Raw genomic sequence first — 16,514 nt, 5'->3', positions numbered from 1 at the left:
GTCGGGCTTCTCTGCAGGGGCAGCAGCAACGATTTCCTATCGGTGGACTTGGCTAAGCAGAATCAGATTCCCATTTTCCCAAGGGAGCTGCCCATGAGCGTCTTGACCATAGGCGGCAGGGAATTGCAGGAGGGCGAGGTCACGCAACAGACCCCCTCTCTAAAGATGACAGTGAACAAGCACTCAGAAGTGCTAGCTTTTGACTTAATGGACAATGACCCTGTGGGCAGCCAGCGCCAGGGAGATCTCACCTTTGGAGATGCAGACAGCAAGGAGCACTGCAGGAAAGGAGGAGAACACCGAGAGTGCGCAGCCACTGTGGCCATCGTGAAAATGAAAGAAGCCGAATCCTCAGAGATGGGGATGAAGGAAGAGGAACTGAGCAAACTCACCAAAGAGGACACTTTTACCCAGAACATAGGGAGGGACTTGAGGGAGGAAAAGGGGGCAGGGGAAGGGCTTGCAGAGAAAGAGGGGTTACTCTTTAGCAATGACGCCCTGTATATGCCCCAAGACTCCCTCAGAGGGAAGATTCTCAAGCAAGATCATGACAACCCCACGGAGGGGCATGCAGTACACGTCTTCACGAGGCTCACGCCCAGTAAGGCCAGTCTTCCCAGAGCAGGGGGAGGGGGAGATTGGGGGACCACCTATTGAGGCATGGGGTGAGAGGAGGGAGACAGTACCCCAACAACTGGATGGAGACTTGGCAAGGGGCAATGAGGCTTACAAGGAGGGGGCAGACCATCACAGGGGACTGGAGAAGGTTTTCCAGGGAGGGGACAGGGTCTGGCTGTGGTCAGAAGGCCTTCCCATGGGGGGAAGGGGGAAGAAGCTGGCACCCAGAAGGCTGGGGCCCTTCAAGGTTCTGACACAGATCAACCCTGTCACCTTCAGGGGGGAAGTACCTACAGCGAGAAAGGTCCATCCCGTGGGTCACAGGTCTTTGCTCTCACGCTTCAGGGAAAGCCCAAGGTTCAGAGGACGTAACACTCATCCAACACAAGACGCTGACAGGAGGGAGGGGGAGGAAATCACACAAGAGACACTAGACAGAAGGGTGGAGGGAGAAGGCAGCCAAGAGGTTCCAGAAAGAAGGGAAGAGGAGGAGGCCCACAGTGCCACAGCGAGCCCGGGCTCCCAATGGGGGGAGGAGAGGGTTAGAATGTCTGATGGCCAGGCAGGGCACTCCTGCTTCCCAAAATGCGGAGGCACCTACGCACACCATGCAAGGGGAGGGCCGTGCACTGGAACTGCACACTCCTTTCTCCCACAGACCCAAACCACCACACGTCAGTAGCACAGGGAACACAAAGGGGGAGGGCGATCCCAGGTGGGGAGCAGGGGAGACGCAGACCCAAGGAGCCCTCCGGGAATCGGAAGCAATTTTCCAGAGGGAGGAGGAGGATGACAACGGAGGGGACTACACGGACCAGCCACCCAGCACCGACTGGGAACAGGGTTTGACATACACTACAGCAGAGGAGAAAGACCTGTCAGGCTTCCAGCCCTCTTTACAGCCACCAGACCAGGCAACACAATCCTCAGGAGGGGGGGAGAGGGGGCCTGGAGGAGGGGTGGATGTAAGAGAGAGGGCTGGCAGAGAGCAGCCCATTCTGCTTACTTCTACCAGCTGGGAGAGCGGCAGCAAGAGCAGCAAGGCAGGGAGGAGGTTCCAGGGCTCTAGCAGAATACTGGAGCCTCAGCTGCAGTTGGGAAGCAGAGAAGAAGGGGTGGAGCCAGCTGCATCAAAGGATGGAAGGGAGGGGGAAGAACCAACGGCAGCTGAGGAGAAAGGTTGGACACTACGGGGACCTGTAGTGCCAGGAGGGGCATTTTGGGGACCAGTCTTAAAGACTGAGGCAGAGCCTGCCAGACGCCATTGCGGGCTTCTCATCCATGCAGAGAAGACATGATTTGAGACATCTCACCACTTTATATAGCATGCACAATAAAACTCTGAAAATCCAGAGGATGTGTGGAGTGCTTACTTGGGAGTAGCCAACACCCATCTGTGACAGAACTCTTATACAAAATTGGGACAAGGATAGTATCCTGTGTTGATAATTTAGTTCAATGTCCTTTAATAGACCTGTCATCCCAAGCAGAGCCTGGAGGAGTGGGTCAGATGCTCACTTTTTCCACTCCCCCCCTCTCTCTTACACACGAGAGAGAGAGAGCTAGCTTTTGTCCACTCAGAAGGTCTGTCTGTCTGTCTGTCTATCGATCATATCACAAAGCCTCCTTCTCCTGCACTCAGCCCCACATGCATAAAGATACACACACAGGCTATGTACACAAGGCAGTTTAAAGCGGATTCGATCTATCCAATATTTTCATTTTTTAAAGGATTATCCACATGAGATTGTCCTCACCCAAGTGGCAAACTGCACTTTACCCCCCTTTAATTTGAATTCTTCCAATCTGCGGGAAATGTGGTAAGGAAAAAAAATACAGCATAGAATCAAATGTTACCCAACTTCTTGTACTGAAGCACATTGTATGGGTAGGTTTTAAAAACATGTTCAGGGATAAAATAAAAAAATTCCTTCAGTAGCACCTTAAAGACCAACTAAGTTTATATTTTGGTATGAGCTTTCGTGTGCATGCACACTTCTTCAGATACACTAGAAACAGAAGTGTCAGACCCTATATATATATACAGAGGGTGGTGGGGGTGGGTGGGAATGGGAGATGGGCTGATGGGAGTGGTAAACCTGTAGATGGGTGTTAATGGCTGCTGATGGCTGCAATTAGTCCTGGGCTGAGGTGCTAAAGAAAGCTTGATCATGCATAATGAGATAAGAATCCGATATCTCTATTCATCCCAGGTGCTTCCATGGTTTTAAGCTTGGTAATGATTTCCAATTCAGCAACTTCCCTTTCCAGTCTGTTCCTGAAATTTCTCTGTAATAAAACAGCTGCTTTGAGATTTTGTATAGAATGTCCTGGGAGATTGAAGTGTTCTCCTACTGGTTTTTCAGTCTTATGGTTCCTGATGTCGGATTTATGTCCATTTATCCTTTGGCGTAGGGTTTGGCCTGTTTGTCCAATATAGAGAGCTGAAGGGCACCGTTGGCATTTGATGGCATACACAATGTTAGAAGATGAGCAATTAAATAGTCCTGAGATGGTATGTTGGATGTTGTTGGGGCCAGTAATGATGTTGTCCGGGTGTATGTGGCAGCAAAGTTGGCATCTGGGTTTATTGCAGGCTCTGGTACCAGTGTCCATGTTAAGTCTGGTGGTTGTATTATTGTGGGTGAGGAGTTGTTTAAGATTGGGTGGCTGTCTGTAGGCAATGAAAGGTCTTCCTCCCAGAGCTTGAGAAAGGGAGCTGTCATTGTCCAGGAGAGGCTGTAGATCTCTGATGATGCGTTGTACTGTTTTAACTTGGGAGCTGTATGTGATGACTAGTGGTGTTCTGTTATTTTCTTTTTTGGGTCTGTCTTGCAGCAGGTTCTCCCTAGGTATCAGTCTGGCTCTGTTGATCTGTTGTTTAACTTCATCAGGTGGATATTTTAGTTCTAAAAAGGTTTGCTGTAGATCTCTTAGGTGAGATTCTCTGTCTGTAGAGTTGGAACAGATACGGTTGTAACGTAGGGCCTGTCTTTAAGGTGCTACTGAAGGAATTTTTTTATTTTGCTTCGACTCAGACCAACACGGCTACCTACCTGTAACATGTTCAGGGATGTTTATGTGGGTGCCATTTTATCACCACACTCCCCTACTTTCATTGGTGAGGCATTCCTTGGTGAGCTGCTGGTGAGACTGAGCACACGCGATCACACTTAAAAAAAAAAAAGACAACTGGCTATTTTGTTCCAAGTCTGGCATATCAGAAAACTTGCATCTCATAAATGAATGAATGAATGAATGAATGAATGAATGAATGAATGAATGGCTCACTGCACAGACAGACAAACACTTGTGCACATGCCCACAAGGGACCTCGGATTTCCAGAACACTCAGAGGATTTTGTTGTTTGTTGTTGTTGCCATCCGTCTGTCTGAAGAGACAGTGGAGTGTGCGCCTCTGGGGGCAAAGTCAAACTGTTGAAGAATCACAGCATTTGCTGTGGCTGCAGAGATCAATAACTCATAACTGCTGCCTCCCACATTTTGCTGCATCAACAGCACCAAAGTGGCTTGAGCAGTGTGTCTGGAGGTCCTCGGCTGCCCAGACAAGACCTCCTTCTCAGCCTCAGTGATGTGGTCCAAAAGAAAGCAGAGCAATGCGTTTAGCACCAGCTTGGCTGCAGGAGTTGCTGAAAGGAGGTATATAGAAGGTGCCATCCAACCATGTTCAGGGAAGTTTTTAAGGTGTGACATTTTAATGTATTTTTAATCTTTGTTGGAAGCCGCCCAGAGTGGCTGGGGAAATTATTATTATTATTATTATTATTATTATTATTATTATTATTATTATTATCATTAACTTGGGTACGTCACTCTTAGTTTGTGTAGGGTTTATTCCTTAGCCTTTTCTTCCCCTGAAGATAGGCAGCAGTTGTTTATGATCAGTTTACCTTCTCCTAGATGGGCTATCTTCCTTGGTCGACCAGCCCCATACTTCCTTCTATAGCATGGGTGGAAGCTTCCTTCTTGAATCTTGACCATTGGACCCACAATTGGTCTCATCTGCGGAGCCTGTCTTCGGACCCACAATTGGTCTCATCTGTGGAGCCTGTCTTCGGGGGGACCGAGGGCGGACAAACTACCCCAGAAGGAGCACAACATGTCCCCTACTAGAGGCACTGTTTTTCTCCTAACATCCCATAGAAGCAGTAATTGAGGGGATGAGGAGACATACAGTGTGAATACATTCCATCAAGCACCACCCACAATTGTGGATTGGAAATATTGAGATAGAGTTCAACTGAATGCATGCACAAAAGTGCACATGGGAAAATCGGATTTGTGTATGTGCTTTAATATTCCCCCTTTATGTACATAGCCATAGTCTGTCATGTGTGCACTCACCCAAAGTGCACCAGGATTGTGAGGTTTAAACCTCCACTTGCACCTCCCCACCTCCCCACTGCCATACCCTCCAACATTTTCTCACCCAAATCTGGTGCACCCCCTTTCCCGCACCATGCTGTGCCCCTGTCCCCCCATCACCTCAGCCTCCTCAGCCTTTTTTGCGGTCTTCTTGGCCTCACAGCAGCCTCACCGTGGCTGCCGGAAGTGGTTCATGCGCTTCCAGAAGTGTGCTTCTAGATGTGCTGTACCCACTTCCAGGAGTGCAGTGGAGGCTGCTAGGGAGGCCGCGGCAGCTATCCTGGCTGCCACATCGGAGGAGGCAGCGGCAAGACAGCGGAAGCAAGACATCCTCAATTTCAAACAGAAGCCACAGTGGCTTCTGTAAATCTCACACTAAACAACTCTGTATATAGTTTACAAAAACACGTTAACAGTAATATACAGATTCATGAAACAGAGATTGAAATCTGGGTATCTCGTTGTTGGAGTGTCGTTGGAACTGCACCACACAAGTGTACACAGAGAGAGTTTCTCTCATGGACTTGAAGTGCTGTATAGTACTGTTAATGAGTTTTTGTAAACTATATGCAACGTTGTTTAGTTTGTGGTTTATGTATTCCTTGGGCTTCTGTAAATCTGGCCTATCCCAGACAAAGCTGATTTGTGCTGGAAGATTGACTGATGGTCCTGTGTGGAGGAACGCCATTGTATATCTAATTGTAAAGAAATGGCAAAATAAAGTAATGATTTCATGAGGCTACTTAGAGGATGCCTTTAACACACAGGACTGGTTTCTGTTGACTTACCCCTCTCCCCTACATCCCCAACACTCTTCTTTTATCTTATACAGTAGGTCACAAACTACAGTGGCCTTTGGTGAATTAGGATACGAGCTCTTTATTTTAGCGTATTTGTAAACCATTTGTTCTGTATTTTCACAGAATCATAGAATCGGAAGAGACCACAAGGGCCATTCAGTCCAACCCCCTGCCAAGCAGGAAAAACCATCAAAGCATTCCTGACAGATGGCTGTCAAGCCTCCGCTTAAAGACCTCCAAAGAAGGAGACACCACCACACTCCTTGGCAGCAATTTCCACTGCTGAACAGCTCTTACTGTCAGGAAGTTCTTTCTAATGTTTAGGTGGAATCTTCTTTCTTGTAGCTTGAATCCATTTTTTTTGAGATTTCATTGTAGGCTGTTCTTTTTCGTGAATTGCCTTTGAATTCCATTCCTGTGGAAAGCTGAGGTATACATGTTTTAAATATCACATGTTTTACCACTTACTCATTCTAATAGTGACCTCTAATAGTGTCATTAACATGCATGACAAATTCAGCTTGAAGGAGGGAGAAGTGAAGGGGGAAAGGAGAAGTTATTTAGGCTAAATTTCTGTGTGCGTTGTGTACTCAGTGGTTCTGCCAAAGACTTCATAGGAAGAGTTGGCTTGAAAGAAAAGAGAGGCATCTTTTACCCAAAAGCCAACAGGTAGCAGTTGTAATATGTTCCCATCTCTCATGGGGTAATTTACAGAGAAAATTCAAGACCTGGGATTTCCAGTGCTTATGGGATTCATAAGATATAGAAATAAGCATACATGCTATTTAGATGGAATATAATCCTGGGAAATAATCACTCAAGCTCCAGTTTTATCAAAGCCATTGCCTTTTCAAAATAAAAGTCCTACCAAACATTCTCCATTAAAATGTAATAGATACATCTGGGCAACATGGCAATAATAGGGGTTTATACAAATCCAAGGTAATGTGATATGTGAGGCCTATGAAGAGGAGTGTGGGATTCAACCACAGAAAAAGACTATTGTGGCCATATTGAAAATGGGCATGAGTTGCCTAAGGCAACAGCGGGAAGGTTCTAGAATCCATGCAGACTTTCTTTTTGTGCTGTTGCCAGGAGATAACTGTTACTACTGAATCAGGTTTATTTTTCTTGTCAATGATGAGATCCCTTTTATGTCATGTCTTCCTCTTCTGTTGTTCATGTTGCTTGCAATACCGAGTGGCAACTCCTCTTGGTCTCCTACCACCGCCATTGTTAGTCACTTGTTCAAAGCCAGAAAATCGTGTTTATCAACGTCAAGATAATGAACTCCAGGTTTCATGTCTGTGGGATGAATACATTGAATTGTGCTACTCAAGAGCACGAGGACTGAATTCTAAAGAGAGAGAGACAGACTTACAAGCTGCTCCTCATTGCCAGTGGTACCGAGATTCCATCCTGGTAAACAGTACAGACAACTGGTTAGGTGAGTTGGTGCTGGGTCAAGGCCTGCCAGGGGAAGGTCCCCATCCACCATGGGCTTATAGTCGGATCACAGTACAGTGTACATCAACTTTGTGCTCTGCACCCTTGTGCTTTCACCACAACCTGAGCATTGAGATTACCGGGCAAGATGTCCGACTTTTCCTGCTCTGGCCACGCACCCTTCCAGTTTTTGAATGGCAGCCAGTGCGCCTGGGTTGGTGCGCACGCCTTAAGAGTTCTTCATGGAGCTATCGCTTCAGGAGCCAAGGGGGTAGTCCAGAAGACCTCCTCATCCCCAGCAACCAGCACAGTGAACCACTTCCATTTGCTGGCTACCCTAATGCAGAATTGTACCAGGTCTGCACATCGTACTATAGCTATCACCTGACTGTGTGCTATCCCCATCGTGGATTCTATACTGCTTCAGTCAGTGTTCAGCATCGACCTCTGATCAGCCTTAGCATAGAATTATATGTGGAGCCTGCCCTGTTGCATGTCTTTAGTCTACATTCCAAATTGCTGAGCCAACCACATGGGACAATCAGCCTTTCCTGGAGTCTTCTACAGCTCAGCCAAGGAATAGTAGCTTATAAACTATTAAGCACGCATGATACAAGAGAATGGTCTCACTTCTACAGTTATAATCCTTTTGCTCAGCAAAGTGATTTCTGTGCTGTTCCCAAGTCACAAAATTCCAGGGAGAAAGTGGTGGCCAGTGTCTATTTTCGTACTAATGAGAAGATGCCTGAAAAGCTGGCAGGAAAACTTGATTTCTTTAATGAGACTTTGATTTTCAGAGCAAGCACTGGAGCCGCAACTTATCTCACACTCAATCCACAGATAACCAGAAGAGGCATCTACATTTTTAGCCATACACTGGGATTGTACTATTCTACCCAGGAGGACAGCACTACCCCTACCACTAGGAAGGGCTACAGCTCCCACTATATCTTTTACGAGGAGCAGAGCCTCTGTTACCTGATCATTGTTGAATTCATGCAGCTGCAATTGTCCAGGTTCAGCATCCATGTGTATCTGAACCGGAAAGGGACTCTGTTCAGGTCTCTAGGAGAAAAAGATATTGACGTTCACGTTTTCAATAACAGTTCTCCTGAAGACAGTTTTGTCTATATTGTGTGGTTTATTCCTGTGCAACATCCACTGCTGCAGTGTGAGTGGACCTTCAACCTCCAACTTTTTGATTCTAGAGGCGAGTACCCAATTAAGAACTATACTTTCACCTACATAAATCGTGTCAAAAATGCAATGCAATTCATTTCTAATTCTTTCTTAACTTTCAACTCTGCCCTCTTCACTGGTTTTGTAGCAAAGGTGAAATGCATTGGAAATGGACTTATGCCAACTATTTTAAAAGCCACAGTCAACACTTATGCTTCAAAGGCCCTCAGATTTAGCATAGCTTGCCATCAAGAACGCTGTTCTATTAAAGAAATTAGGATCCAGAAGCCAGACGCTTCTCAACGTGTGGTATATTATACCCAAGGAACAGAGTTTACTCTGACTGTTGATACACGTATCACTTGTCCAGGTCCTAATCAAACAAATGTCACCTGGAACATCTATAAAGTTCCAGATCTGACTACTGCACCAGATTGGTCAAAACCTTTTAATCCACCTGGCATTGGAAAAAGAAATTCCACCATATTAAAAGTACCTGGTCATGTCTTAGATAATGGCTTGTATCTCTTTAATTTTACAATGAAATTAACCTCCTTGGATACATGGAAGAGCATGGAAAGATCTGATTCACTGTTTGTCAAGATTGGATCAGATCCTTTTGTGGCTGTCATTGCTGGAGGCAGTATCCGGACAGTTGGATTTTCTGATGAGTGGATACTTAATGGATCTGCATACTACAATGGTGAGGCAGTCCAACCCTCTAAAGGGCTGTCCTTTACGTGGTATTGCAGCAAACAAAAAACAGACTACACATCAATGATTCTAAGTGAAAATGGGAAATGTCATCCAGATCAGGTAGATTTAAAATGGATAACATGCTCTGTTCCAGTTCAAAGAGTGCAACCTGAAACACTTCAAGGAAATAATGTGTACTATTTTCGCCTGGTGGTTCAAAATGGTAGCAGAATAGCTCAGGCTGAACAAATCGTACATGTGCAAGCTCCTCCTGCCATAATCCTAAATGTCACATGCATTGAAAATTGTGGTGAGTCAGTCATTCCAACAGAAAGATTTTGTCTTTCTGGCAAATGTCTCAATTGCAGAAGTGGCAAATCTCTCTATTACTGGTCACTTTACTCAGCACACTCCAGTGAAATAAATTTTGACTGGTCTTCAAAAACTACAACTGGAAGATCCAGTCCATATCTGCACATAAATGCTTATGCATTTGTATCCATGGCAGAGCAGTCATTTACATTTAACCTGAAAGTCACCACAAAGGAAGGACAGTCAGCCATCTATGAATATTCTTTTTATGTGAATGGCCCACCTCAGATAGGAAAGTGTGTCATCAATCCAAAGATAGGCATGGCATTCCTAACAAAATTCATCATTCAGTGCAGTGGGTTTGAAGACAAAAATGGACCTCTTACATATAAAGTGATAGCATCATCAAACCAAATAAAAGCCAGGGCTGTATCTACAATAGAGAATAATGTTTTGGGAATAATAGTGTATGCTGGTCATAAGCGTAAAACTCCCCGCTCTTTTCTTCCAGCTGGTATACCATCTCAGAACTCTACCTTAATCATATATGTTCAAGTGTATGATGCCCTTGGAGCATCTTCTCAGGTAATATTACAAGCAACAGTGTATGATCAAATAAAAAATAAACCAACTGGTGTTGTTCTGCATGATCTACATGATTTAATCAGTGGACCAACCGCTCCTATGACAACTTTGCTAGCAGCTAAAGATTACTTTAATATAGGTTATTTTGTATATATGGTGGCCTCTGTATTAAATAATATAGAGACTTCGCCAACCAATCAAGGCTCTAAAACTGATTTGCGACAAATCCTTCTTAATATAACTACGAGCATACCTACATATGATGTTCTGAAAATAAACCAAGTGATTTTGAGTATTTGTCAGGTAACACATGAAACTACTGAAGTAAATAGGGAATCACAACTGCTTGCAGTCAGAAAACTAAAAGAGGTCAGTGAAGCCCTAAAAAGGCTCAGGGCCAACGACTTAGGTTCTAAGGAAGCAGAGATCCTTGGCAGTGGTATATTTATAGGGTTGTCCAGTGTGCTGAGCGCTTCTCTCTTGAACCATGGAAATGTCAATGCCAATGCAATTAAAGAAACCATTTCAGTGACAGAAATATTAGCAGATCTAGTCTTACAAGGTAAAGTCCCTGGGGAGCAAGAAACTAACATGGAGACTGAAATCTGGGCCATGCATTTACGGAAAGATGAGAAATGGGATGTTTCAGGAACTTTCTCTGACAGACAGTATTGCAGGAACTGCCTTTATACTGACCTGAAAGAGAGTAATCATACCGAATTACAGGTAGATGCTGTGGTATCCACTGTTCTTTATGAATTTGACAGAAATCCCTTTCCATGGTTGCTTTATACAGAAGATATTGGAACAATGGTGACTGGATTAAAAATGACAGCAACCAAAGCTAATGGTGACATAATGAGTATCACACCTCATGTGGTTGAAATGATCATGGCTAGAAAAGAGGAGGCCATCTTTGACTTGACAATAGGACCAGACAAAAATCTCCCCAAAACAACTGGTGGCTTTAGTTTTGAAGTAAAGAGAAGCTCCAAAGACATTTTTATCCAGATTGTGTCTAAAATAAATATTACTTTCCATGTATTTATATACCTAGGCCTCAATATCAGCCACCCCCCTGTAGCTGTCTATGCTGCTTCCCATTACAGTCCTCCTACACCAACTAAAATGGATACTGATGTCACTGACTGTGCGGTTAAGGCTCCATATATCCTTTGTCTTCCTCAATCATTGCTTTGGTCTCTTTTCCGGAGCAATAGAGCAGACAGACTAAATATCTCTATTGTCTTACAATCACATCCAATTGTCAGCGACCAAACCACAAAGATAGTTCGCATTGCTCATTTCGCAGCAGCCTGCCTAGACCTGGATGGAATTCAGAACCAGTGGAAAGAAAGGAGTTGCCGTCTTGGCCCTCAGACCACCTATTCCAAGATACATTGCATCTGTAAAGCAAAAGAGCGCAGCAGAAGAACAGCCATCCCCAGGCCATCAAGGACCTCAGGACTTGGTATCCAATTTTTGGCAGCCAAAGTACTTTTATTCCCCAACCAAGTTGATAGGAAAAGGTTCCTTTTAGCGCCGAGTGGCAAGAATCCTGTAACAGGGTTGACAGTTCTTGCTATTTTTATAATCTACATCTCCTTGACTATCTGGGTCATAAGGAAAGATAAAGTTGGCATCAGGGATCCGATCATAGATTTGCCAGACAACGATCCCTTTCACGAGGTGAGGTATCTAGTCACAATATACACAGGAAGTCGTATGAGATCCGGCACCAATGCTGACGTCTTCATTGAGCTGATTGGCCAAAATGGGGCTAGTGATGTACATCATTTAAAACATCCACAGTTCCCAGGGATCTTCCAGGAAGGATCCATTGACACCTTTCTCTTAACTACTGAGAGAGACTTAGGAAACATTTCTTCTCTTCATTTCTGGCGCAACAATCATGGCTTTGGTCCTAACTGGTTCTTAAGCCGAACCAAAGTGCAAAACATGGATACTAAACAGTCATGGCTATTTATATGTAGAAAATGGTTTGATCCTGGCAGGGATGATTGTCAAATAGAAAGGTCATTTGCTGTTACAAATCCCAATGTACCCTTAAGCAAGAGTGATTATTTTTGTATTATGATTAGCAATGACCTGTTCAGGAACCACCTGTGGCTGTCTGTCTTTGTTCATTTAGAAGATGACTCTTTCAGCAGATTCCTCAGGCTGACTTGTTGCTTAGCAATACTGTTAAGCTCCCTGATGTACAACACTCTGTTCTTCAGTACTAGGATTGCTCAAAATATTTATTCAGTAGAACTACAGTATATGAGATCTATAACAATTGGAATAGAAAGTTCTTTGACTTCAGTTCCTGTGCAATTGATTCTGGTAACCTTGTTTAAACATTTATCAAAGAAATATTCAAGCTACAATGCAGCTCAAGCTCACCCAAAAGGAAGGTCCTCCTTTTCATCTGAAAACCTTCGTGAAGAAGGCCATTTAAAAGCTGCTCCACCCTCAGAGATGAAGTCCCAGCAATTCCCCCACACAGACACCAATTCCAGCAATAATGTTGCAGCAGAAAATAAAACATTTTCTGAGAAAATACACAAACCACCGTCTGCTTGGTGGGTTCTATATATCGCCTGGATCATTGTGCTTTCTGTATCTGGTGTGTTCTCATTCTACATTGTACAACTTGGCCAGTCCTATTCCACTAAAACCTCTTCTGAATGGTTAATAGCCTCCATCACCTCATTTTGCCTAACTGTGCTTTTCCTTGAGACCTTTAGGGTAGTTATTTCTACAGCCTGGAATACCATTTATCCAAAATACTGCAGAAACATCCCATGGACAAGATACCAAGATCTTAAGTTTAATGTTAGAACTACCCCTGCAAATGAGATGAGAGAGTTACATGATAACCTCGTCAAACTTAGAGCTTCAAAGAAATACCAGCCAATGAAAGGCGAAGAGCTTATCACATTGAGGAGAAACGCAAGGGTTAAGGGTCTAGGTTATACTTTAGCAAAAAACATGGTCTGTCACTTTGTCTTCTTAACTTTAATTTTAAAGTATGCTCATCCTACAGAAACCACCAAGAGCTTCCGCTACAATCAATTTATGCGTAATACGTTTTCTCTTGGTTTATCTGAAGTAAATAAAGTAGAGGATATTTACAGATGGGTGAAAAATATCCTCCTGCCATTGATACACAATGACTATCAACCAACCTATCTTTCAGAGACCTGGTCCAAAGTCCTTGGGTTGCCCAGAATGAGACAAATAAGAGGTGTGCATTCTGACAGGGCATGTACCAATCTACATAGGTTTCAAAAAGCATTTCTGACAGATGTTCATTGTGTACGCCGATATGGAAGTGACCCAGAAGATCAAGCTGACTATAATGGGTCATGGTTAGCTCCAGTCAGTCGTCCAGTTGCCGATCCCACCAGCTTTTCAGGCTATACTTATGAACAAAGCATTGCTGAGTGGGAATATGAGTCCTATGGAGAATTAAACAGCTACCCATCCAGAGGATACAGCTTTTATTTTTTCCCAGGAGAACCACAAATAAATTCAACAGAAAGATTGAAGACTTTGGAAAGGAACACCTGGCTTGATGACAGGACCTGGGTAACTATTATTGAGCTGACCACTTTTAATCCAGATGCAGATCTGTTTTGCAGTATTTCTGTCATATTTGAATCTTCATATATTGGCCCTCTTATCAGCAGTGTGTCAGTTCATTCCTATATGCTCCCACTTTTAGCTGACCAAACCAGTATTCAATTTTTTTTATTTTTAAGCATTGTAGCTATACTTATATTTTATATTGTGGATGAATATCGCATGTTGCGTCAAGAAAGGCTGAATTATATAAAAACAGCTGCCAATTTAATTAATTTTGGAATTAAGACAGTCTGTATAATTTTTTTGCTGCTGGTTCTATTCAGATTTAAGCTTGCTTTTGAGTTAATGCAGTTTTATTTGTATAATCAAGACCAATTCGTTCCCTTCCATGCAGCTGCTCATTTCGATCGGGTCGTCAGAACAATGAAGGCATTGCTGGCTTTTTTCCTAGTTATGAAAACATACCGGTATCTCAGATTTATGTTTGATGTCCGCTTGGCCCAAAAAACGTTGTTTGAAGCTCTTCCTACAATTACTAACTTGTCTGTAGGAGGGGCCATATTTTTTTTTGCTTATATGTCAGTTGGGTATTTAGGATTTGGCCAACATGAAGCAGCTTACCGTACTTTGCTTTATTCCTTTACTACTGTGTTATCTTACTGCGCCTTAGCATTTAGGGGTACGGAATTTGCAGCTGATAGGCTTCTGGCAGGGTTCTTTTTAACTTCCTTTTTGTTTGTGATGATTTGCGTTTTCCTCAATTTATTGCAAGCTATTATGATCTCTGCTTATACGGAGGCAAAGAGATCTATCTATCCAGAACAGGCACATGAACCTGAAATGATGGATTTTGTGATCCAAAAGATCTACAGTGCGTGGGTTTTTGTGACCACTGGTACACGGCCCACAACACAGACAGTCATTTTTAACAGGATGCTGTATGGAAAACAAAGAAAAAACGATGTGCAACAGTTCAAAAAGGAAAAATAATAATAATAGAATAATCAATAAATAGCTTACCTTCCAGTTTGAAAAAGAGATTGATAAGAAATCGATTAATTTCTGCAATGTTTTCCTATACATTTCCTATACAACCTATACATTTTCTTGCTATATCATCCAAATACCCAAACTTGCATTAAGGTAACTTATCAATCACCTTTCAGATATCTCTAGTGATTTCCATAATTACTGGCAGAAGACTTATCAGTGAAGTGAACATATACATTCTAAATATACACCGATCCCCTGATTTCAGGAACTTCTTAGCATGCCCATATTTCTGCGCAGCAGTGAGAACCTCTAAGAAGATGGGGAACTGACCAGTTATGTGTGAAATAGATGCTGATATGCTTGGGAAGCCTTGGGTATGTGTTGGGAAAAAACAGCTGCTGAATTGTGATTATTATCCAGCCTGTATCCCTACCACAAATTTACCTCATCAGCTTCAAAGTTTTCCAAATAAATATGAGTGATAACCAGAAATAACCAGCAGGCAGGATTCACTGCAGTATGATATACCATATATAGAAACTTTTGATGGTAATGGAATAGAAATGCTTTACTTCTTATCTGAGTTTACCTTCTTATCTGAGTTTTAAATTCAAAATTTCATCATTTTCCAGGAAGCCAGTTTTCTGCAGCTGCATCCAGGTGTCTTAGTTTTTAACATTACCTAGTTGGTAACACAATATAGTTACTCTGTGTAGTTAGAAGTGTTTTTTCATACAATTAGTCTGCACCTTTTCTTAAGAATTCCACTGTTATTGCACAATATATGTTTGATGTTTAAGAAGTTAAAGTGGGGTTGTGTGGGTTTTTTTTAACGAAACCATAGTAAACATCCCTTCAGTGTTAACTTTTCCTGCTCATCTGAATAAATTCTATAGGTTTCACAAAGATTTGGCCTTTGACAATTCCTCCTTGAATTGTGTTTATTTCTTTAATTTACATAAAATAATAAAACATAATTAAAATAAGGTTGCTTCTACCCATCTGACTGACACACAATATTGCTCTGGAGAGGAATAGGCTGCTGTTAGTGGCGGACTTTGGGCTTTAAAATTTCAGTGGCGCCTCAGGGTTCTGTCCTCTCCCCCATGCTCTTTAACATCTACATGCAGCCGCTGGGAGAGATCATCAGGGGGTTTGGGCTGGGTGTTCGTCAGTATGCGGATGATACCCAGCTCTACCTCTCTTTCAAATCAGAACCAGTGAAGGTGGTGAAGGTCCTGTGTGAGTGCCTGGAGGCAGTTGGAAGATGGATGGCGGCTAACAGATTGAGGTTGAATCCTGACAAGACAGAAGTACTGTTTGTGGGGGACAGGAGGCGGGCAGGTGTGGAGGATTCCCTGGTCCTGAATGGGGTACCTGTGCCCCTGAAGGACCAGGTGTGCAGCCTGAGAGTCATTTTGGACTCACAGCTGTCCATGGAGGCGCAGGTCAATTCTGTGTCCAGGGCAGCTGTCTATCAGCTCCATCTGGTACGCAGGCTGAGACCCTACCTGCCTGCAGACTGTCTCGCCAGAGTGGTGCATGCTCTAGTTATCTATCGCCTGTACTACTGCAGTGCGCTCTACGTGGGGCTACCTTTGAAGGAGACTCGGAAACTACAACTAATCCAGAATGCGGCAGCTAGACTGGTGACTGGGAGTGGCTGCCGAGACCACATAACACCGGTCTTGAAAGATCTACATTGGCTCCCAGTACGTTTCCGAGTACAATTCAAAGTGTTGGTGCTGACCTTTAAAGCCCTAAATGGCCTCGGTCCAGTATACCTGAAGGAGCGTCTCCACCTCCATCATTCTGCCCGGACACTGAGGTCCTGCACCGAGGGCCTTCTGGTGGTTCCCTCGTTGCGAGAAGCCAAGTTGCAGGGAACTAGACAGATGGCCTTCTCGG

The 16,514-nt window shown here is 43.7% G+C and overlaps 1 protein-coding gene across 1 annotated transcript; it reads left to right on the top strand.

Moving 5' to 3' along the window:
• The first annotated feature begins 6,206 nt into the window (after nucleotides 1-6,206).
• LOC118096525 (polycystin family receptor for egg jelly-like) lies at nucleotides 6,207-15,172 on the top strand. Its single transcript, XM_035138471.3, has one exon. It carries the CDS (start codon nucleotides 6,870-6,872, stop codon nucleotides 14,601-14,603), a length of 7,734 nt encoding a protein of 2,577 aa, XP_034994362.3. The 5' UTR covers nucleotides 6,207-6,869; the 3' UTR covers nucleotides 14,604-15,172.
• The last annotated feature ends 1,342 nt before the right edge of the window (nucleotides 15,173-16,514 follow it).

Source organism: Zootoca vivipara, chromosome 5, assembly GCF_965207765.1.
Source record: "Zootoca vivipara chromosome 5, rZooViv2.hap1.1, whole genome shotgun sequence".
Lineage (NCBI taxonomy): Eukaryota > Metazoa > Chordata > Lepidosauria > Squamata > Lacertidae > Zootoca > Zootoca vivipara.
This window is presented reverse-complemented; position numbering and strand designations above follow the sequence as displayed.

Bases quoted from the DNA above. Each gene is read 5' to 3' on its own strand.
- LOC118096525 (XM_035138471.3), top strand. From the start codon at position 6,870: ATGCAGACTTTCTTTTTGTGCTGTTGCCAGGAGATAACTGTTACTACT.